Below are 23,203 nucleotides of genomic sequence, written 5' to 3'. Positions count from 1 at the left end.
ATCCATGCAAAGCCAACTTGGATGTCTGTGTTATGTATTCCTACATCAGAATCACATGACAGCATGGTTGCAGAGACATCCCAATGGTTCTGGGTGATGTCAGCCAGATAAAGTCAGGTTTGTAATCCCACCCTCAGTCCTGGATCTGTCAGCAGCGCTGGCAAAGGAGAAGTAAGGATGCAGGATTGATATGATGGCAATCACAGAGCAAGAAGGATGATAAAGAAGAGATACAATAGACCTGAGAGAGATTTTTGTGAGGACCTGGAACAACAAGACAAAACGTTATCAATATCCTCCAGTGAGGTGTCAATTGTCTAAAAGTTGAGAACAAATGGTCTAGGTATTTCTGGTGCTGCTGAACTTTTCCCTAGGCACCATGCTTTTAGGTCTTGAAGACATTGCTGTAGGACTCCTGCTGACCTCCATGGGAACAAATGTATCCCCAAACCTTCAGGACTAGAACTACAGCTTTCCTTTGTACAGGGTATTCTTGCATCGTGTTCACAACACCATTCTCAAATATTCAAGTAGCCAGAATGTCGCTTGCTTTCTCGTTATGAACAAAGCAATTTTAAGTTTTAAGCCTAGGACTTAAATTATGGGTCCCAACAGCAAGCCTATAATGTAACGGTGATTTGAAAAACACTTGCAGAGAGCCTTCGGAAAGCCAGCAAATGACAGGATTCCATATAATGTCAAGATACTCACTCAGAAGCCATGAATCAAAGAGAACAAACAAGCCACAACTCTCATCAACATCTTGGGAGGAAAAAAAGAAAAGGAAGACAGTCTTCAACAATAAAAGCTATTATGCCTGAAATACTCTGGTCAATCTTCTGGCTTTCAATAGACAAAGTTCATCAAGAGTTGCTTGCATAAGGTGAGCTGAACAGAGAAAATAGATGCCTTCACCAAGGGCATCAGCAGAGTTGCTGCATTCTTCAAGGCTCTTACAATTTTGTGCCAAAGCCTGCTTGAGCTCATCGTGCTTCTGCAGAGACTGAACAGCCTCCAGTAAGCCACCATGCCTTCTGCTTTCGCTGTCTGTCCCCTAACAGCCCACGTGCCTAGCTCTCTCAGTGATTGAGATTTTGCTTTACTATATACGCAGCTGAAGAGTGGCGTTTGATCTTCACAACAGGAGGTTCAGGGCATTATTTTTCAATGTAAAAAGCAGCACAACAGCACATTAGCAAAATGTCAGGTAAATACACAGGAATAAAAGGCAGCCTGGGCTCATTCCCACACTGTGCAGCATTATCATCAGGAGAAGTCTGGGGAGGGGAAACGCTGAGAAACGAAACTCAGAACTAGAAGTCATTAGGGTCATAACTCATATGCAAGGCAAAGCAAAGTGTTTATTTTAAAAATTATTTAAAGTGAGGTACGCCTGAACACATCATTTCATCAGGGATAGCTGAGTATCTGGCAAGCATTTAAAAAATCCTGCTCCTGGGATAAAGTTTCCTGTAGACAAAATGCTACCAATATTGATCAGCACAAGAAAGAGAATCTAATTAATTTTCAAAAGCACTTTATTGCTGAAAGTTCAAGTTAGTCAAGAAAAGTAGTACCATGTGCCAAATGTTAAGATGGATGCTGCTAGGGGATCTGGCCCCACATCTTAGGATTTAAAGTTAGAACTTAACAGGAGCAGAATTAGTGAGAAAATACATTATTCTGAGTCATTTTCTGCGGGAAAAACAAAACAAACCCAGAAGACAGCAAACAAACAAACCTCTAAGTCTCCAAACATCTTTTCTTCATTTGCTCTTTCTTCCTATTTATTGTGCAGGAACTGCACAACTCTAAAAAGTTTAAATAATTCGGAAATCAGAACCTTTCATTCTTACCCTCAACTGCAACTCGGTCTTGTTCTGGATCCTCCCACAAGGAAGCCCCTCAAGGGGTCTTCTCCTCACAAAGCTCCCATCAAAGCACACTGGGAGTTTCAGTGGAAGCAATTCTGCCAGGCATGCGGCACGCACCATGTGGCAGGGCCATTTCATCATTCCTAGCAATCCACTGCCCTTACTAGAAGGTCTGTGGTTCCTCCCCAGTTATTTCCACCATATTGTTACCTCTAAGACCACAAAAATTGCTACACAGGTTCCAGCTCTACCAGCTGTCACTCTATAACTCCAACTTTTCCACACTGAGGAGCTGTGTAAATTGCTTTTCCCAGCCCATCTTCCACACACACATCCTGTGGCAAAGGCAGGAGCTGAACATCCTGATGATGATCTGGTAAATCTAATTGCATAGTTACAGACACCTTAAAGGGAAAGCCAAATTTTCATATGCCTAAGGGGAGTGGTTTAACAAATTTATATGCAGATGGAAGCATATTAAGAGCAAACAGCTAGTCATTGACAGAATAAATATTCCCGTAACAAGTATATAACACGAAGCAAAGGTATAGCATGCAAAGCAGATGGCTGATCTGTGCAACTAAATGTGTGGGTCCCAGCAGCCTCATTTAGGCTTGCACTTTCCCTTTTTTAGACTCTGAAGAATGAAAATAACAAAAAAATAATAAGACAAAGAAAAAGAAACAACAGGCAATTCCAGCAGGTTAAATGCTGATCCAGCTGAATGGGAACGGCCAGGTGATACACACTGGCCATCAGGGTGCCCCAGAACGTGCTGTGTTGAAATGCCTACCACGCGTATACTTTTCAGTCAAACCAGGGGAACTGTCACCCTTAAGAGCCTCAGCAGTGCGCTCCAGCCAAGTGAGGTATCTTCTTAGTTGCCAGAATCCTTGCTTTGCAAACACAGCCTCTGTGCACCAAGCAGGGTGTAAACTGGATGCCAACCATGCTTTTGGGATGCTAAGTCACTATAAAGCGCAAATACACTGATTTTACTGGGGCACTTGTCAACAGTACCTTGAACGCCTCAGGCAGCAGGGTTCAAGACTTGTCTTACTGTAGTAACTTTGAAGGAGTAAATGGTGTTATAAAGAATGTTATTTTGTATATTTTGGGCTAGGGAGGAAGAAACAAAGCAAGCATTGATTGAAGTATACAAGAGAGTTCTGCACAGCAGGGAAGACAATCTTGTGACTGATGGTGCAGGACTGAAGATCAAAAGATCCAGCTGATCCTTCCAGTACTGTGAGACCTCACGGAGGATGCCGGGCAATAATTTTCATTCTGCCTTTATGCCTTCCAGCTGCAAAATGAAGATAATGAAGAACACAAAGCATCCTTCTAAGGTCTGAAAACCTAAATATTGCAATTCACCTCTTTGCATGTGGCCGTTTTTCCCCTGACACAGAAAGCAGGGGATGCAAAAATTCCAGAAGCAGATGAAAAATATTATTACAGAAGTGCCCACCAGGAAACGCTGGATGTGAACTCAGTCATATTTTCAGAATGCTTTCAGGTCCCCACACTAAAATGCTAATCATCATTAGAGTTTATAGTTGAAAAGGCCTGATGAACGCTTTTGTACAATTAAAATAATATAATCATTCACTGATAAACCTACATTCAAGAAGCAGGGCAGGGTACATAACAGGGCAGTGTTTTGTACTCATTTCTTTCATGGTGATTTTTCAAAGCTGTAGAGAATTTACAGCCTTATTTGCTGTAAAATTTGTTTTTAACAAATACTCTCTTCAAATCACCAAATATTTTAGACCTGCCATATGGTATGTAATTTTTGTTCCCACATGATGACCCTGAGGTCTTCAGAGCCAGAGAATGTCTGATACCAACAATTAATCCCAGAGCTAGGGGGACCTTTTTAACATAATTTTTAATATCTTCGAGTAAGATATATCTTATGGGGGGGTGGGGGGAACCCTTCCAGTTTGATAAGTGTCATACTCGCTGTCAACCAACCAACCTCACTGTTCAGTTGTTATCATTGCTACATGAAACAAACTCCTAGTAATGGTTCTTCTGTGTACTTAGATAAATCTAATTCTCACTAGAAGAAAACAGGCACCTGTGACAGTGCAACCAGGGGATGGACCTACCACAGACTTGTTTGATATAAGCATCCCTACCATGCACATATACTTCCTATCAATGCCTGCTCCTGCCAGACCAGACCAGAGGATTTTATTGTCAGGGAAGTCTGGACCTCCTCTAGTCCTTGCTGTGGGTTTTTAGTTTAGCCTGAGATCATGCATTAAGCCATGGAATTCATCCCCACCACTGACTTTGTGAACCTCAGATATGGTGAAAAAAATCATCTTGAACTTCAACCACTGTCAACTTTATCTCAAATTTGCTGGGAATTATGGATATTTACTTCTCAGATAAGATCACACCATGCTTATACCTGCTGCGAATAAAGTAGAAGTACCTCCCCTCAGACCATTCCCGGGAAACCTGCCCAGACTGGGGATGGACACTCCTGGGACACCGCCACCATAGCTACTGTGGAAACAGTTGAGTGAGTCCTTCAGCAACCACCTTTGTAAGACTCTCCACTAAAGATCAATCTTGTGTCACATGCAGTGACTGAGTGGGGACCTTGGCCACATACTTCCAGAGGAGTTAAAACAAAAGAAAAAAATAATTGTCCCAATGTACTTTGTGTGAGACAAACAAAACCCACCACACCCTGATTTGCCACATCTAAATGAATGGCATTGCAGGTGGCTGCTGGGCAGTAAGCGTGTGGAAAAATGCCAGCCAAGAGCAAGGGGGCCACAGGTACGATGTAGGCTAGCCAGGACTGTGGGGAGCAGGAGAACATTCTGATTTCCCATGAGGCACCAGCTATTCTTGCTGATGAGATTTCTATCAGTTCCCAGCAGCTGGACCCCCCATCACAGAGCATACACAGCTGGGCAGTTTAGCACCAAAATTAGTCTCTCTCAGCATAAAAGAACAGGCCACCCAGTAGAGCACAACAAGTATATTCAAGCTAAATGTCCTAAGGAGCATTCTCGGTTTGGTGTATATGAGACCACTGGTCAGCAGAAAAGGTAGCTCTTCTGCTAGACCTTAATAAAAAAATACCCTGTGGAAAGAAATGTCAATAAACTGACTCAGAGCTACCTATCATCCAAAACTCCCAAAGAGATTATGACTAAAGGAGGCTCCCCAGTCAAGCAAAGCAAACAACTGTGCAAGTTTCTGTCAAGTTGGAACCAGACAGTCCTGACGCTGGGTTGAATCCCTGCTGTGGAACCAGGACTCAAAGGCAAATACTTGGTGAAGGTCCAGATATGCCTTCAGAAAACAACACCCAAAGGAAGCAGGCAAGAGGTCCTTGAGGCTTTGGTGTGGGTAAGGCTTGGAGAACAAAACTCATTATAAACATTTATTGCTAAAACTTCTTTTTCTGGGGTGAATGAGGGCTAGGACTGGGGTGAACGAGACACTCTTGATCACCCAAACCAGGTTCTCTGTTAAAAACAGCATCTATTAAAAAGCTGGGATATATTCACACAACGTTAGACTTCAAGTTTACATTAGTTGCCTAAGCTCTCACTAAATTCACTCTTCAAACAGATGGAAAGACTGGTTGCAAAGCCGCTGCAAGGCAGAAAACCGTCTGAAGGAGTAGGGGATTTTGCATCTCTAAATGCTCCGACTGTACAGACCAGAATTCCCACTCGTCTGGGAAGGCACTTCTGTCTGACACCAAAGCACAGGTGGGTTAGGGCTGCACTGCCCAAACAAGGAGTGAGGAATAACTTACAGAGCCAGAAAGCGCTTTTGTAAAAAAACCAATCAAACAAAAAAAGACACATCTCATTTGGCAGATTATCTGTGCTGAAATTTCAAGAACCTTTGGTAAGCTATTTTCATACATGAATCAAGGCCAACTCCATCAACAACAAAACAAAAAAACCAAACCAACCAACCAACCCCCACCTAGTGAGCACCTTGTGCCGCTGCCGGCTGCGGCGGGAGCAGCTGGGGAGGCATGCAGCCTGGGAAACGGAGAGGGACCAGGATCCCCTTCTCCCCTGCATCAGGCTGCAGATTTCCTGGGAGTCACTGGCTGGCAGTAACTGGGTTTTGATAGATTTTGTATTTATCTGCACGGAGATCCCTTGTATGGTAGGCACAACCCTGGAGCAAGTTTGGCCAAGTTACACAAATAAGCCACCACACATTTGTTAGGACATTCTAGGACTAAGGACATACAGGCTACAGGAATTAATGCCATTAATAGGAAACAACTTTTGCAACCATGATTGTGGAGAAGATGAATACTAAGAAACAGGAGAGGTTCTCTGACTTTCTGTCTGCCTAGTTACCATCTTCATTATTTTGTTCTTTTTTTTTTTTTCATCATTTTCATGAAACCTTTCTGCTGAGAAACAAGCAGCCTCCTTTCAATAGAAAATGCTAATGACTTACTCAGTTCTTAGATTTCTGTACACTCAGAGTACCACACATTTCTTCAATATGGACCATCAAATTTGCAAGTCTACCTCCACCCGAAGGCCCTTTCAGTTATTCCCAGATGGGTCATCACCATACAATCCACCTCTCAGTTCCAAATTACTTTCTTTTTTCTTAGCACAGGTGATGGCTGGATGATGGAGGATAGCATACCACCATCCACCTCTGCATCTACGCAACTTGCCAGTCAATGTGTGTTACAAAGAGCCCAGATTCTGCTACAGCCTCAATTGCTAAAACTATTATTTTTTAATTATTTTTTTTCCCCCAGATGAAGCTGTGAGATACATAATTAGTTTGGGCATGCTCAAAATAACATCTAGCGTGCAGGCCAAGACACTGAATGGAACAAAGAGTCTAGAAACCAGAACTTGCAAGAAAAAGCCAAATGAACCAGACTGACTTAAGGAAGGAAGGCACAAAGGAAAGAATAAGAACGTAACTTGTTCTGCATATTGATGATGGACACAAGAAGATTCTACAACAAGCATAGTAGTAAAACCTTCTGATGTTAAGTGCAGTACTGAGGCATAGCATCTGTACAGGCTCTGTAGTCTGTCAATGGAGGTCTTAAAAAACAAGCTAGACAAACTTTTTTCAAGGTGGTATAGGTGATTCTGATTTTGTATAGGGGAATAGCCTAGAAGTCCTCTTGGGGTCTCTCAGACTTACAGGCTGCTCCGGTTCCCTCTCCGAGGCTGTGTTAACTCTGTTTCAGTCCAGATTCAGTCCTAGATGCAAGCTCCAATTTGTAGCTTAAGTTGTAAGGCTTACAAGTACCTCTGGAAATTTACAATTGAATTTGCAGCATGCTGGCTAACCCACAACATTCTCAAGCTCTGCTTTAAAAGCTCATGCGAGAATTTGCATTAGGACATTTTTCAATGCAGAAGCTTCAGGCACATTCATTTTCTGAGAATTTGCGTTTTGTATCAAATGATTAGTCATTGTAATACTTAAACCATGTAATGCCAATTTAAAGAAGGTCATAATTATGACACTTGGCTGCTTCAAATAATGTGTGACCTTTCCCCTACTGTGGATTATCAGCAGGCCCCATCTAACAACTAGCAGTTCATCTCAAAATCACTCCTTCATCACTTCAGGTTCAGTTCTGCCAATTTACCAAAATGCCATCTGAATGGCAGCTAGATAGAAACCTTCTGCAAACATTTTTTCTGAAGTCATACTTTCCTCCGTACACTAAGCAAAAATGGAACTTTTCTGAAGCTTTTGTATGTTTTCCCGTGCATACACCAGGCAATTATAGCAGCAAGGCTTCCACATCTGAACTTTCTCCAGCCTGGAACAGGAAAAATCCCAACGCTCACTTCACCTTAGAGTCTCAGGTCCAACAGCTCCAGCCTTGGTTTTCCTGTGCTCCCACTTCGCAGGCCTCACCAGTAGTGCATTTACATGACCCAGTAGTTATTTCTCTATTCTGCAGGTAACTCTCCAGACCTTAAAGAGAGTGAGGGGTTGTCATGGCACTCTCCAAACTATCAAGCTGCAACAAGGTCTTTCACCACCTCATACCAGCATACTCTTCACACAGTCCCTCTGCTGCCTTCTCCTCATCTCACCTCATCCAGGGCACATGTTCTCTCTTCTCTTGCTTCTTCCTCTCCCACTTCTTCCTCTGCTCTCAACCACTTAACTGAACCAGCCACAGCTGCACCTTATCTACATTGACCAACCCACCACCCCTGAAGCCAGCCCACAGCTGTATATTATCAATGATAATTAACCCAGCTTCATTCCTCTACAATTCCTCCTTTTTTCTTTTCTTCTTCTTAACATTTCATACCTTATGTTTTTAACAATCATTACAACCTTTTTACAAATAAATTTTTCATACAGTCCTCTATAATTCCTCTACAAGGGGTAACTCTCTTCTGAGACTAGAGCTGAGACGGAGCTCCATGAGAACAATGATGAAGGCTCCTGAGGAGCTGAGCTCTCACACTGTATTGAAGGCAGGGGGTGTAGAATCACAGAATGGTTTGGGTTGGAAGGAACCTTTAAAGATCATCTAGTCCAAGCCCCCTGCAGTGAGCAGGGCCATCTGCAACAAGATCAGCTTGCTCAGGGCCCCATCCAACCTGACCTTGAACGTTTCCAGGGGCAGCGCATCTACAGCCTCTCCAGGCAACCTCTCCCAGTGTTTCACCACTCTTACCATAAAAAAATTCCTTCCTTACACCTAGTCTTAACCTACCCTCCTTAAGTTTAAAACCACTACCCCTTGTCCTATCGCTACAGGCCCTACCAAAAAGTCTGTCCCCATCTTTCTTATAAGCCCCCTTATAGAAGCCCTGCACCTCATCTGGTTCTGGATGTGCTTGGTGACTCTGGGTCAATGGGAGACTTGGGGATGTACAGCTGCCCCATACTCCCAACTTCCCATGGACACATGCATAGGCCTCACTCTGAATCGGAGGCTAAGTGGTGTGCAGCCCTGATCCCTCTCTAGAAGATCTGAAGCTCCATAGAGGCTTCTGGAGAAGCTAAACACAGTTCAGTTCCAGAACCATACAGAAAGCTACCCGTGTACAGGGAGTTACTGTTAAAAAACTCAAGTCCAACAAAACCACATATATAAAAATGTATATACAGATATACATGTGTATATATAATGTGTGTATATACATATACACATGTATATATAAAATATGCATATATATCTACCTTTTTTTCTTTTTTCTTTTTTCTTTTTTTTTTAGATTAATGAGAAAAAGAAGCAGTTACAGAAACTGGTAATGAAAGTCCTGGGAAATGTTTTGGTACACCTGAGAGAAAAAAAAACAAAAAACAAACCAAACAGAGCTGCCTGAAAAAACTGTTCAGGTCAAGCAGAATCTTGGGCCTTGCTGCACCTGCCAGCTTTAGTGCACATCACTGACACAAAGGGCTGCATAATCCCACCTCAGTACTGCGAGATACTGTACATCCCAGGACAAACGGGTGGCTGTTGGGCAAAGATGCCTCCTCCCAGCAAAAGCACAAGAGAAAGTTGTACCTTGAGAGGGATTATCTCTGTTAGTGAGACGGGATGCATGATTTGCTGCATTCATTTGCATAAAAAATGCTCTCCCTACACATTGTGCCAGCCTCTGTCCCTGGTGTGTTATAGATGGAAGTCCCTTCTTCCCTAGCGTGGGAAATGGGAGAGAGCAGCCTACAAGCTCTCCAGAGTACAAAGAGCCTGGAGGCTTGTATTATGAGAGACCTTTGCACCACTGCTTAAGTGGGACTAGGGGTCTGACTACCCAAGCTCCAAAGCACCACAGAAACACTTTGACAGTCCAAGCAAGACACATTTTTAACTATGCACCTCTGGTAATACTGAATCTCTCCACTTTCCTCTTGCTGAGAACAGCTATTGTAAAAGTCAAAGGCACTAGCTCAATCCTGTGCACCATCCGATCAACATGCGAAGCAGCTGAGAAAACCCTGCCTGAATAAGAATGACAAGTTCCAGAACAGAGGCCAAGATAGTGAAATGAGTAATAGCTACACTGGAAGAGAAATGACTTTGATAAAACTCTACACATAGAATATATTCACTCTCTTTTTTTTTTTTTTTTTTTTTTTTCCACGCTGTTGTAACTAATATACCACAGGGTCAGAAAAAGAGTGAGCAACAACCTGACAGATAGGTAGGCAGATAAGGTACGACTGCACATACCTCCCCGAAGAAAACTGCGCTCAACATATCCCACAAACAAAAATAGACCAGACAGTCTGGTAGGGTCCAGTCCAGCACATGCTTGCCAATCTCACCCATGGGACCTGGGGCACTCTATCACTTTGTCTTTTCTGTGGCTGCTACAAAACAGTAGGAAATTGTACTGTCCCCCAGTTAAATAAACAGTGTGTTGCATCTAAAAGCATGAGCTCAAAACTGCTGATATGAAACATGCAAACAGAAGAAGAGAGAAAATGTTTCCCTTTTGCACTTTGTCAAGTATAAAGTTAACTGGATAGAAGTAAGGTTATCTCTCTTTGTATTTGCATATGCATGGTATAATTTACTGGTATGTTCCTGATCACCTCTCGTTATGCATTTACAGAGATTCTTATTTTTACAGCTTGCATCCCACATGCACTGACAAAGATCCAGGACATTTCAGTCTGTCCTTGAAAAGCAATGGATTACTGAGTCTGGGTACTAGCACTAAGGTGTAAGTCAGCAATTTTACTGTCTATGATTAGTAAGACTGCACTGTTACGAAATGTGATTGTGTTCCTGCAAACAGTCCGTGTTATCAGAAACACAATACAAAAAACAGCACTGACGAGTACTGGTACCTGGCATTATAGTTTCTGCAAAATAATTCAGTTGGAAGATGTGAATGTTAACATAACAAGCAAAGTCATTCTAGAATACTGAATATTTCAATTTACATAAGGTAAATAAGTCTATAAAAGCCAAGTAGCATACATAGGCTTAATTTCGGGTGTATATACTAATTAATCCATGCCCATCTGCAGCTCTCATTTCATCACTACAGCTGGACCTAGATGGCAAGTCTCACTGAGTGAGCTTGGGACAGTTACTACGAGACAGGGACTGGGCTGGCTCAGAAAAGTGCTCACTCAATATATTTTTACTGGCAGTCTCTGCTCACAGGGTTTTAGTGAAATCACCACGAAGCCCAGCTGCTGCTGTCCCCTGTGGACCTGCTGGCTGCCCTTGCAGAGGTGGGTCACCCCTATTTCCCAACTGTTCCCGCAGTCACTTACTCATTCAAAGCTTTTCTTACAACATAAACAGACATTATCAGTTTGAACTACATAAATAGCCATGTAATGCCAAGCAATAAAAATAACCAGTTCCATTCTCCCAATGCAGATTTGGACTTCATATACCTTCTGAACTACATCAAATGTGACTTTGCTCCAAAATGAGCTGGAAACTTAAATTTTACTTTATATTGTATGCAAAAAAAATACATATAAATTATCTTGTCCACATCCATCCAAGAATAGTTAAATATTACAAAAATATTTTTCAAAGCCATTTTATGAATAAGGGTAAAGAAGCTCTTTCCTTTCTTACACAGATAACTCAGTAAGTCTGAATAAAAATAAATACACAAAGCACGCCCCTTGTCTCCAAATAATCCTTGTGAAAATTAAATTAAAATAATCTGATGCAAAATACTGTGTAAAAAGGATCCCATTAATGTAATTTAGAATTAAATATTTTCATAGATTGAGTGATTTAACCATAACAGTTCAAGGTAATTCTAATTGCTGTTTAATTCATTTAATAGCTACATTAGGATTATCATCTTCAGCAGATTTCAACATTTTTGTCAGAAAAAAATAGAATTGTGCAAATAATTAAGAAAAAAGGTAGGTTATGTATTTTACTTACGGAAAATTGTGAAATTCACCAAACAAACTAGTCAATAAAAACTTTTTGGTCAGTTCTGAAACATACCACAATTTGCTCCTAGATGAATCAGAATGATCTAAAAGATTGCATTTCCTTGGAACAGATATTAACATCTCAAGAGTCTCATCAATCAAGGTGACACAGGCTTTTCAGCCCATTTGGAGTTCACGATTACTACCACCAAGAAATAAAACAACCCCGTTGGTAACCAACCATCTGTATGCAGAATAGTTATGGTGCAAGACACTGGAGTCTCCTCACTAAAACACTTTGAGCACAATTCAAAAGGTACATGGTAAATCAGAATAAATAAGATGACCTGTAAGTGTGCATTTGCAAAAGCTTTTGGGTTATGTGTGTTTGGGCCAGCTTCTGTTTCTCTGGCCTGTTCTTGTGTTAGGGAAGACACAGAACAGAAAGAAATTGCAAATAAAACAACCCCTTTTTAATTCTAATCAGATAAATGCAAAAGCCAGATTCCAAGGAGAAGCTGCAATAAAATTAACAAGTAACAAACCTGTCCTCCCTCAAAACATCATTTGATAATAACACGATAGCATTTCTTACAATTTTTATATATATATAAACATTGCAATGCCAAGTTTAAAATTTCTAAGCATTGTTAAAAGGGACTCACAGCTCAAGATGCCATTTCTAAAATGGAAAGGCAGTGGTCCACCAATTTGCCATCTAACCTCTTTCTTGATGATAATTTTAGATATAAAGACTAGTAAGAATGTATAATGAAACAGTGTTATTAGCCAGGTCTGATAAACTCAGTAACTATATACTATTCACCTACCTTTTCTAATTCAATGTCTCCTCCTGCCACCATCAGAACTGAACCCCTGAGACAGACAGCCTTTGGCATCAGTCCTGTAAATGCTACTCAGACACTCAAGTATTGCTCAGTGAGATGGATTTTTAGTGTTCACTGTTTTGGTATATTCACGTTTTCTTGATCCACACAGTCTGATCCTATTTCTACTGAGGTTTCATTGACCTGCAGAGATGGGCAGACTGAGAATTTAGACCCAGAATTTAGGACTGTTTAGAAGATGTATTAGATGAGATTTTAATTTGCTAGTTTTCCTTCCAGAAGTTTTTGAAGTTTACCTATTCACATACAAAATACTTATACTAAGCAATGCTAAAATTTATACGGAGCTTCCCCTTCCCCTGTTCTCTGAACTCATCATGGCATCATGATTTCAGCGTAATGCGTAAGCACAGTGTTGCCTGGTTCAGAGACAGCTTTGTGTGAAGATGACAGCTGATGGGAGGAAGGTTTAAAGACAAAAGGGAAAAGAGAAGGGGCTATGCTGGGCTCTTATGTTTGCAACCAGCCCTTGCTGGGAACAGACTTTGGCCACAGTGCTGTCAGGTGAACCAGAAACAAAGTGGATGAGGAAGCCTGGAGTATTAGTTATGTATATCACAATACATGGCTCTTGCTGTTAAAAACAGGAAGGAAGGAAGCCAGCCATTTGCCCTTCACTCCCTATTAGCTTGGGTTTTGCTAGAGCTAGTACCAGCTTTTCCTGGGACAATGAATTCCTCTACTACCAAGAAACTAGTTAATCTTAGAGCAGGAAAGATTCTGTCTTTCAGGAGCATTTGACCATTGCGTTCAGAGGTAAGAATCCACCATAATGGGGTGCAAGTGGAAGCAGAGTGGGTCACTTTACCTGACTTCCACCATGTCTCTGTCCCAGCAGTACTAAGTACTGAAAGCAAGAAGAAAAATTATCCAAAGATGATGTTTCAGACTACCTGCACTTACACCGGAAAGCTAATTTGCTGACATCATTAATGTCAACATTAAGGACACACAGGAAAACAATCTACGTGACTAAAGGACACAGTTTGACATTCTTTTTTGTAAGAACGGGAACACTTGGGGTTAGCACTCTTTATGAGGAAGTATGGTTGGGTAGCAAAAACACAGACTGTGTATAGATTCTGCTCTTGACCACGCTGCAACCAACCAGTATGACTTTGAGGAAGTCAGTGAGGATCCAATTTCTACAAAGATTTCTGCATCTCTCATCTGCATGAGCTATGATACTTTTACAAGCAAATTCAGTCAAAGTATAGACAGAAATCTTCAGCTCCAACAAAGCCAAATAACTGTGCCTTCAAGCACACCATCTCTGTAAGAAAGCAGAACATCAAACACTATGTCTCCATCACTCAGGTCTAGGCTTCTTATTTCACCTTATTGTACTACATGGGTCATACAAAGTGGCCTGACAACAGAATAGGCAGAGAGCTCTCTGAAGTAAGAAGTCTCTGCCCAGAGGCTGCACTAGCCTTCTCCAGGCTTTACTATCAACTTTGTCAGTAGGGGGCAAGGTCCAAGGAAAGCACGATCTGCCTAATCTTCACCTAGGGAAACATACCCTACTAGATAACAGACATAACTGCTGTTGTAAATTGTACCATGAACTGATAAATTTATGGCCATGTTCAACAGTGATATTGTGTTAAACTTATTTCAGAGCCAGGTTGTATATACACTTATCTGCTAATCTCAGTAAAACGAAGACTCTGCTTACATATTTCATGGAGAAATTAAGGATTAGCCTAAGGTTTGTAAATGCTTTAAGATCCCCAAATTCTGAAAGAACGCTTAGTAGAAATACAAACTGTTATGAGTTGCCACACTATAACTTCCTTATGCACTGGACGTTTGCAGCTATCTGATAAAAGGCTTGCCACATGCTCAGTAATGGAATAATCTGATCCCTGCTGTTCCAGGGGCAGCAACATTTAACAAGTAGTACATGAGAAACACTGATTTTCCTTCAGCTGTTTTTACTTTTGAATTTCTCTGGCCTCAAACAATGTGAAAGGGTCAGGCAAACATCACACTGCCATAAACAATGAGATAATGACTACTACAGTAACAGATTACAGTATTATTGGGTTTACATTTCTAAACAATGTCAGAAGATAACAGACACCTCTGAAACTTCTGACCTAAACTCTGAAACACTGTTTACAGCATTATCTAGCATTTCTCAGAAAAAAAAAATAAGAAAAAAAAAAAAATAACATCTTCTTAAAAGAATCACAGTGGGTTACAGTCACGTGGGTTACAGAGCAGGGTTTTGCTTCCCGTTTTCTGAATCAAGCAGCTTAGCACAGATAAACTATAGCCCACAAAGTTTAAGGTACTAGAAGCTGACGCTGATGCTGAAAGAAGCAATCATCCTGTCTCATCCTCAGCCACTCTGACCCTCTCTTGCACCAGCCTATATGTTCACGTGGCTAAGCAGTGCACCAGAGTGAGAATCCAGGTTAAGAAAAGGCCCAAACCTATAAAATGGTTCATTTTAGCCCTGTTAGCTTAATGTACTCAAGCTATTTATGGAACTAAAGCATAAGAAATCAAACTATGCTCATCAACTGCACTTAAAAAGAAAACATAAAAGCAGACTTACTACAGATACAGGAGAAAGCCCACCTTGTAACCAATATATGAAGCTTTGTTTTGCCAATTCAGAGAGCGCATACTGCAGAAGATACTGTGTTATCTGCAAGAGCTAGAGGGTATTGACTGATGGGGTTTTTAAACCACCTGGTATTAGAGTCATAACTTAGACCATCAGGATCTCACAGTTTGCTCTGCTCACTGCATGGAGAGGCAGGCACTGCCCATCAAATGCCAGACTATAACTTATACGTCATGGGAGGGATTTAGCTTACCCCGCTCTAAGCGCCTATGCCTCAGCCAGTCACCTCTTCAGATACTCAACCAACATCAGCACTTTGAAGGCACAAAGCATGTCAAACAAGTGACCTACATTCAGGCAACTCCTCAGTGTGAGATGGCTCTTGCTGTAGCAGTGCTTTATTCTCTTTGTTCATGGAATCTCTGTGATGTAGATGTGGACACTTACAAATGCCAGCATTTGTCAGGTGAAACTTTGGTGTTTGTCTCTCAGGCACCTGACTTCCCCAGCATCTTCAACATGTGTTTCCTTTAGTACCTCACATATAATGTTTCAGTGAAACATGCTTTGTGGGAAAAGGAAGGAGGGGAGACATGACATGAGACACCATTACCCTAAACCCGTGATTTTCACTATTACTCTATCAAAATGTTGTAACAAGTGTCAGTCATCTTTTAACGACTTATAAACAGAATACCTCCTGTGACACAAGTTTGCCAAAGAAACCTTCACTGCACCTTTTAAGCTGTCAGCCTAGTTGGTATCCATTAAAGTGGGCAGCTAACATCACTGCCTTGTATTGACAACTGAAGAACTGTGTCCTGCATAATTCTTTGCATATTGCTCCTGAATGAAAGCATTCCTGCTAATTCTAACATTGGTCTTCGTTATATTTGTTAATCTTACTAGATCATGGAGTATGTGGTTCTCTAAATGCCTGGGCGACAGATAAGCTCTTTTTGTCCTCTTTGCTCCTAAGAAATTGCAAGAGAAGAAAGACTAGCTCATCAGAATACGAGTCTGATCTATCTCTGTGTTACTCCCAAGTAATATATTATACCACTTGGACCATGGGAGTTAAATGGATGCAACCTGGGTGTGACACAGAAGGAATTAGGCCTTTTGTCACTTGGATCCATCTCCTTTACTATAATAAACGTCACTTTAGCATGCCCTTTTTAAAAAATATGGAAAAGTTTGTATCTTAAGGATTGGAGAGACATGACAGACTCATGCAGACTGCATGCCTGGAGCTAGGCATGGTGTTATTTGTATTCACCTGCAATACAGCACATACACCAAAAGCAGCACTTTAAAGGAAGTAGAATAATCTGCTCTCCTGAATGACATTTTCAAACACGCAGTTTCAAAATTTATCCCTAATTTAAAGCACTGGTCAATTAAAAAACCAGCCCATTAATTTCTAAAAGAATTCTGTACCTTCAGTAGGTTTCTAGACTAGAGAGTGCCCTAAGCAAGAGTAGTACTTTCTGCATTACACTGCTGTTCCTACAGTATTACAAGAATGTTTGTTACAATACATGGACTGCACCGATGGAAGATGCACGGAACTGCTATTTATTGTACAAGTATTTCCTGAATATCAACAAAAAGATAAATGTAGACTTCAGAAAAGGAAGAAAAAACCACCCAAAACTTACTTTCTCTGCCTGCTCTCCCGCACACTTCTAGCCAAAACAACAGTATTACTGCAACATCACTTCAAAAATATTTACATAGTGTTAGTAAGAAGGTAGTTAAGCAGTGATACTTGCACATGCCCAAACATTTGGCCAAGGCAAAACCAAATAAAATTGGCAATTATCTTTTTACTGAATTCTACTATCTATTTCAACTAGAACCATGACAAACCAGAATAAAGCTTTGTACTTTTACAGAAATGGAAAACAACAAGCTTATTTTCTAAGGAAAGGAAATAGCTAGTGGGAGGACAATAATTTTTCAATTAGTAACCAAGTGGAGCTCACCTTTGAATTTTGATTTTAGTGATCAAAAGTAGGCCCACGCAATGAAATACGGAATTTGTGTGGTGGCATGCATATCATTCCTTAATAGATGAACAGTATGAGAGTTTTAAGACACCTTTAGTATAATAGATTTTGCTTTAATCAATATTGCGTAGATAACTTGAAATAAGCACCTCATCAGGAGAAAAAGAACTGCTGAGCTATTGACATAAATGTGTAATTATTGCTAAAATCTATTGCCTTTGGGACTGGAGGAATGGAGCGTGGCATATACAATGCCAATATCTGAAAATGCCTCGAGCTGTTTGTGGATGAGACGCTAGCAGGACTGATATGCATGGCAGAAAATTTCCAGAAAGCGTGCTTAAGAACAGAGACAACACATGGATGGTAACACAGGCTAACAGGGAAGTATGGCTTTTGTAAGCCAAGTTCTTTGAATGATCATGCAGATATGGGTGATTTGGCTGATACAATGTACTTCCGTTTCAAAAAGCTTCTGATGAAGTTTTCTGTCAGACTTAAACTATGCTGTCAAGGAAGAACAACAAAAAAGATGTTAAGAAGTAAAAATGTCTTTTCATTGCTAACTAAGAGTGGAAAAAAAATAGTTGGGAATAATTGGTTGCATTCTTTTATGGTGGATAGATATTACCTGACAGTCTCACAGATGTATGTTCAATATACTCATAAATTATCTGGAAAATGGAGGAATAAAAAGGGATAGAGTTTTCTGATGATATTAAATTACAGAGGTTAATAAAAACAAAAACTGACTGCCAATTGCTGCAAAAGGACTTCAGGATGCTGAATGAGTGCAAGATAAACAGGCAGATAAAATTCAATACCACTAAATACAGTCAGACACACTTAAAAAAACAATCCAGTGTCAGGTATTCACTAGTTCCTACAAGATTCCTAAGGTTCCGTTTTTCACAGTACAAGAATTACACTCAAATTAATAATCCAGTAGCAAATTTACAAGAAATAGGTGGTTTTTCACATATTCCACAATTAGAACTTTGAAACTCACTGATACAAGATGCTTTGAATATCAAAAGAAGAAATTAATACAAAAGACAGAACTAGTAGCAAAAAAGACCTTGGGGGCTTTTAATTACAAAATTGCAATACAGTGTTCGGCTTCAATGTGTCTGCATGATAAATACCTCAAAGGAAGCTGAGATGGATTGCTATCTCTTTACCCTGTTCTTGCACTTCTATCCTGAACATCTAGCATTGGCCACTACCAACGAAAGGATACTGGACTATGAGTACCTTTGATTTAATCTAGTGCAGCCATTTTTTATGTTGTGTGACGATCATGGACACTGCTGGCACTCAAATAATTTAAAACAGAGAGACAAAACCCATCTGTATTTTGGAACCAAGACACTGACCCTAAAATAGCTTACAATTAGCTATTGAGAAAGTGAATCACAGCCTTTTGAAAAAGCCTTCTGATTTTAACAGACTTGGATTGCAAACTACAGCATCACCTTGTGAAAAAGCCCAAAATAAATATTTCTATTATCAGTTAAAAATAGGGAATAAAATAAGAAATGAAGAAAAAGATGCAGTAGTGGCTCTGATGCCCGGAATCCAGCCATGTGCAACCTCCAGACAAGAGATATTACTCTTTACAAGCACCTGCTTCTTTCCATTGACTGTGAGAAGGCAATCCAAGTGACTCATTCAAATGTAGAAGTCTTCATTAGTGTCATCTAAAGTCAGATTAGATGAATCCCACAGCCCCACAGTCTCATTTACTCAAGACTGACTTAACTTTTATCTGTACCTGTTTTGCAAACCAAACTCCACCGTGTAGTTTAATATTTGCAGAACATATTACCTCTCAGAAAAGCAAGGACAATTTTTAATGATAAACAGTAAATTTTGAGGTTACTGTAGTCAGCTAGAGAATGTTATAAATATGCTTTAGCTACTTACATCAGTTTTAGGTCGTGCTCCAGCTGACACTGGGTAAGGTGAACAGTCTTGATCCTGGTAGTTTGCTCTTCTATTTTTCCAAGATCCCTTTTCTTGATGATCTCCATAAAACCTTGTCTCCACTTGAACAGGGCACTGTAAGAGAATTTTAAAAACCCTGTAAATAAAGGCAAGTCATAAATATTTTTAATGTGAACTGCAAGATAAAAACATTGGAATTTTATCTCTTTAAAGCTTTTTTTCTGTTATTTATGGTAAACATTTGGCCTTAATTCTTTTTTTCTTAAAACCACCTGCTGCATCATTTTTACATTTTGCTAAATTAGACATCCAGCTATTATGTGAAGGGGTTTCCTTAACAGCTACTATACACAACTGGAGAATGAATAAACAGTAGCACACCTTCCTAAATATCAAGAAACTGAATCACCTCTACTTCAGAAAGAGAAATGGTTTTATTCAAATTATTAAAAGTATCTTTTCACTTTATTTCACATTCATTTTTCTAACTTAAACAGAGACCCGACAAATTCTCATTTTCAAATTACAGACTCTGAACCTTCCAAACCCACTTTTCCTTGTCCCCCAAACCTGGGGAGATCTCACTTGATGGCTCCACTCACACAACACTTTTTAAATGATGTGAGTCCTAACTCTGGTCCCACAGGTACCTAGCCACACTGAATGCAATGCCTGTAAGAGACCAACTGCCCAACATTCCCCCACCTGGTTAACCTCCAAAGAGCAACCAGGTGTGTGAGCAAGGAGCAACTCATGCTGCAACCCAGCAGGATCTGTGCTGAGAACAATTGGGGAACCAGGATCATGAGTGTGCTGCACTGCAGAGCAGTTCCAGGCTGTCGGGTACAATCAATCAAAATGAGCCTGTTTTCTGCTGCTCCCCTTCACAAGAGGACAAATTTGCTGCCGGTCTTTAACAGCAACTGTCTGATTCTCAGGTAGCTTATTTTTAGGGATGTAAAAGAAGGAGGCTTTGAAAAGCTGACAAAAGAATCTGTATGTGATGTCCGTCCCCCCCCAAATTGGAAAATAATATACTACTGCAAAAGAATTAAGAGAATGTGTAAGTTAAAGGTAAAGTTTTGTTCAATGGAAGTCAAATCTCTAATGTAAGATGAGGTAATCAAACAGGATTTCTCTGTCACTATCCATGAATGATAAAGGACTAAAACTGAAAAGTGTGATTCTCATTCTTCAGCTCTGCTGTTCTTTCTGTACTGAAACAGAGTACTAGGCATCAAATGGCAATGAAGCAGATACATTAAACAACAGGGAAATACATTGTTTACAGCAGGAATGTTTTGTCTCTACTGTCCCATTTACAAAGTACTACCCCTTCTATATTGCTAAGAAAGACTTTTTCCATAGAAACAGTACCAGGTTTAGAGCAGCAGTACTATTAATTGCAGTTTTCCAAAGCTAGCAGTTTTGCTGTTAGTATATTCAGAAAGCTCAGTGTTTTGTATTTAAATCATGTATTTATAGTATTGGTGAGAGAATATTTCAGAAAACAGTTTGATGGCAGATAATTATTTTTAATATCTTTTCTGGATCATCCAGAGTCATCCAGCCGGCGCTAATGCCCCATACTATTGCTCTATAAAAAACTGACCAGCAGTAACTTGCAGTTTACACAGATGTAAAGACAGACCACCTCTTACTATTTGTCTAAAAGTTGTTACATTTTAGAAAACACCTTAAATTTGTTCACCAAAATACTGCAAGACCCCCTACTCTCACCCGGTAAGTCCAATAACATTTATTCACTCAGTCTATTGTAGTTAGCAAATATTTAGTCTTCTTCCTGTAAAATTTTTGTTTAATCAACCACTATTAATAAACAGATACCTTCACAACAGGAACATTTAAATAATAGTAAAATATCAGTTACTTCCATGAACAAATAATCCTTCAGTAGAAAACCAATTGGCTCAACCTAGCTATTAAATTACATAATACATTTCTGAGACATACCATTTGCCCTAAGAAATAAATATTCTGTCATCTGTTAAAAATTGCCCACACTCTCAAGAGACCAATTTTCAGAGCAGCAGCTCCAGCAAGCATGTTGCTACTCATACAGTAGTCACCTACTTTGCAGACCTCAGGTCTACAAGTTGTCCTTGTATCTGTGAGCACTTCACCAAAATAATTTTCAATTATAATTTCTTGCATCAGTTCCCAGTTTATATAGTCAAAATAGGATAAAAACTTTTGAAGAACCCATAAGTGGTTCATGTTTTTATAGAAGCCAAATTTACACAGTTACTAGTAAATATGTCTGAGATAGATCTTCCTATTCAAATTTCATTGTGAGTGACAAGAATAAAACATTTTATAAGTGTGGAACAAATTACAAGCTATTGTAAGAAATATGGACCAAATGGGATGAATTGATAGAAGATAAATTACTCATGCAACTTGTATGAAAAGAAGAGCTCATTTCTTCCACTGCAACTGTGATTTTGAGATTTGCAAAATCAGTTTCTTCCCACTAAATTCACTGAGAGATTTAGGAGGATGCATTTCTCCTCTTTGACTATATAGGAACACTAAGGTCAACCAATTCTCAGGCAAATTATTCTTAAATGTTTGAATTAGGCAGATCGTACCCTTGTCCTACAAATACCTTTGCAGGAGACAGCAAACGGTGTCCCATCAGTTCTACAACAGATTGTCCCTACTGTTTTCTTGCTCTGATCTTGCTGGTCTCATCAGGAAGACCTTTGTGTTAAATGACCTATCCATCTCCTGTAGTGAAATTAGCTCTTGGATGTTTAAAGGATGTTTCCAGTCTGCCACATAAGGCCACAATAAAAATGTGGCTGATTCACATGTTTGCCTGTTCACAGACAATTAAAATTAAGCAAGTCTCCTGCTTCAGAGAGGGAAGAAAACGTGGCCTGATAAAAAGCAGTGCAAAGTGCTCAAATATCGTATTAAGGATAATTTTGGCATTGATGTTAGAAGCATTCTTGAAATCTTTCTGTACTTATCCAATATGCAACTATTGGTAAGGGAAACGATTTTGCCAAGAGCAGTGAAACTGGCTTGGAGGTAGTTTTATCAGCATAGTATACATGACCGGGTTTGTAGCACTAGCACAGGCTTTTAGTGGTGGAATATTGTCCCAGAAAGAAGGCTGTGCCTGAAGTCCTGGCCTCTGTACTCAGAAGATATTTTGCCACTAGGCTTCAGTAAGAGAAGCACAAGCATCTGGGATGCTGGTGTTGGCATTCTCTATGCAACCACTTCTGATGATGCTGTTCTTAAGTATCAAAGAGCATTTGAAAACATTGCCTATTTGGATTTGTTTTTCTGCTGTCTACATGCTACCTGGCCTTCATTGAATGCAATGGATTTGAAGTCCAGTGTCCTATGGTGTTAAAGTCACCCTGGAAAAAGAATGATGCCTAACCAAACCATGGCCTTTGCCTTAGTAGAGTAGGCACAGCCATAAAATCACAGGCATCTGGATCACTGGTTACCAAAAACAGACAGCCTCACAATGGCAAGTGCTTAAACTTTGATGGCTCAGATTTTACTTTCAGGCAGAAAAACAGACTACATTGTCACTGTATTTTGACAGAAGACATTGAGCAGAAGACGACAGAACACTGTCCCTTAATAGCGAAGTTAATGATGAAATTAATTCAGTTGGGCAGAGCTGGTTCTGACTTGCTTCCATGTACAGTAAGAAAGAAATGTTACTAACTCTCCACAGAATATGAAAATACATACTGCAAAGTGCATCACTAAGATGCAACGTTCTGAACATCCCACCTTGAGAGACATGACCATTTACACTGCGATCCACACAGGCATTTATCTAAAGAATTTACTTATACAAAATGAAGCAGCATTGAAACAGTAGCAATGGCAAAGGCATTCAAACAAGCTCACCTTCCAGGACTTCAAGGCAGCAGTAACATTCAGAGCTGCACATCCAAATAACTCTATCTTAAGAACTCATTTTAATCATAGCCCACAGCAGAGAAA

At 40.1% G+C, this 23,203-nt stretch overlaps 1 protein-coding gene across 1 annotated transcript in view; it reads right to left on the bottom strand.

Moving 5' to 3' along the window:
* STARD13 (StAR related lipid transfer domain containing 13) overlaps positions 1 to 23,203 on the bottom strand; it is a 296,712-nt gene that overhangs the window by 196,443 nt on the left and 77,066 nt on the right. Inside the window, exon 4 of the mRNA XM_040583322.1 lies at positions 19,184 to 19,318. Within this exon, the coding sequence (XP_040439256.1) occupies positions 19,184 to 19,318 (135 nt within the window). The remainder of the gene's footprint in view (positions 1 to 19,183; positions 19,319 to 23,203) is intronic.

The sequence above is a fragment of the Falco naumanni genome, chromosome 2, assembly GCF_017639655.2.
Source record: "Falco naumanni isolate bFalNau1 chromosome 2, bFalNau1.pat, whole genome shotgun sequence".
In the NCBI taxonomy this organism is placed as follows: Eukaryota; Metazoa; Chordata; class Aves; order Falconiformes; family Falconidae; genus Falco; species Falco naumanni.
The sequence above is the reverse complement of the archived record's forward strand: the minus strand, read 5'-3'. Positions and strand labels throughout refer to the sequence as shown.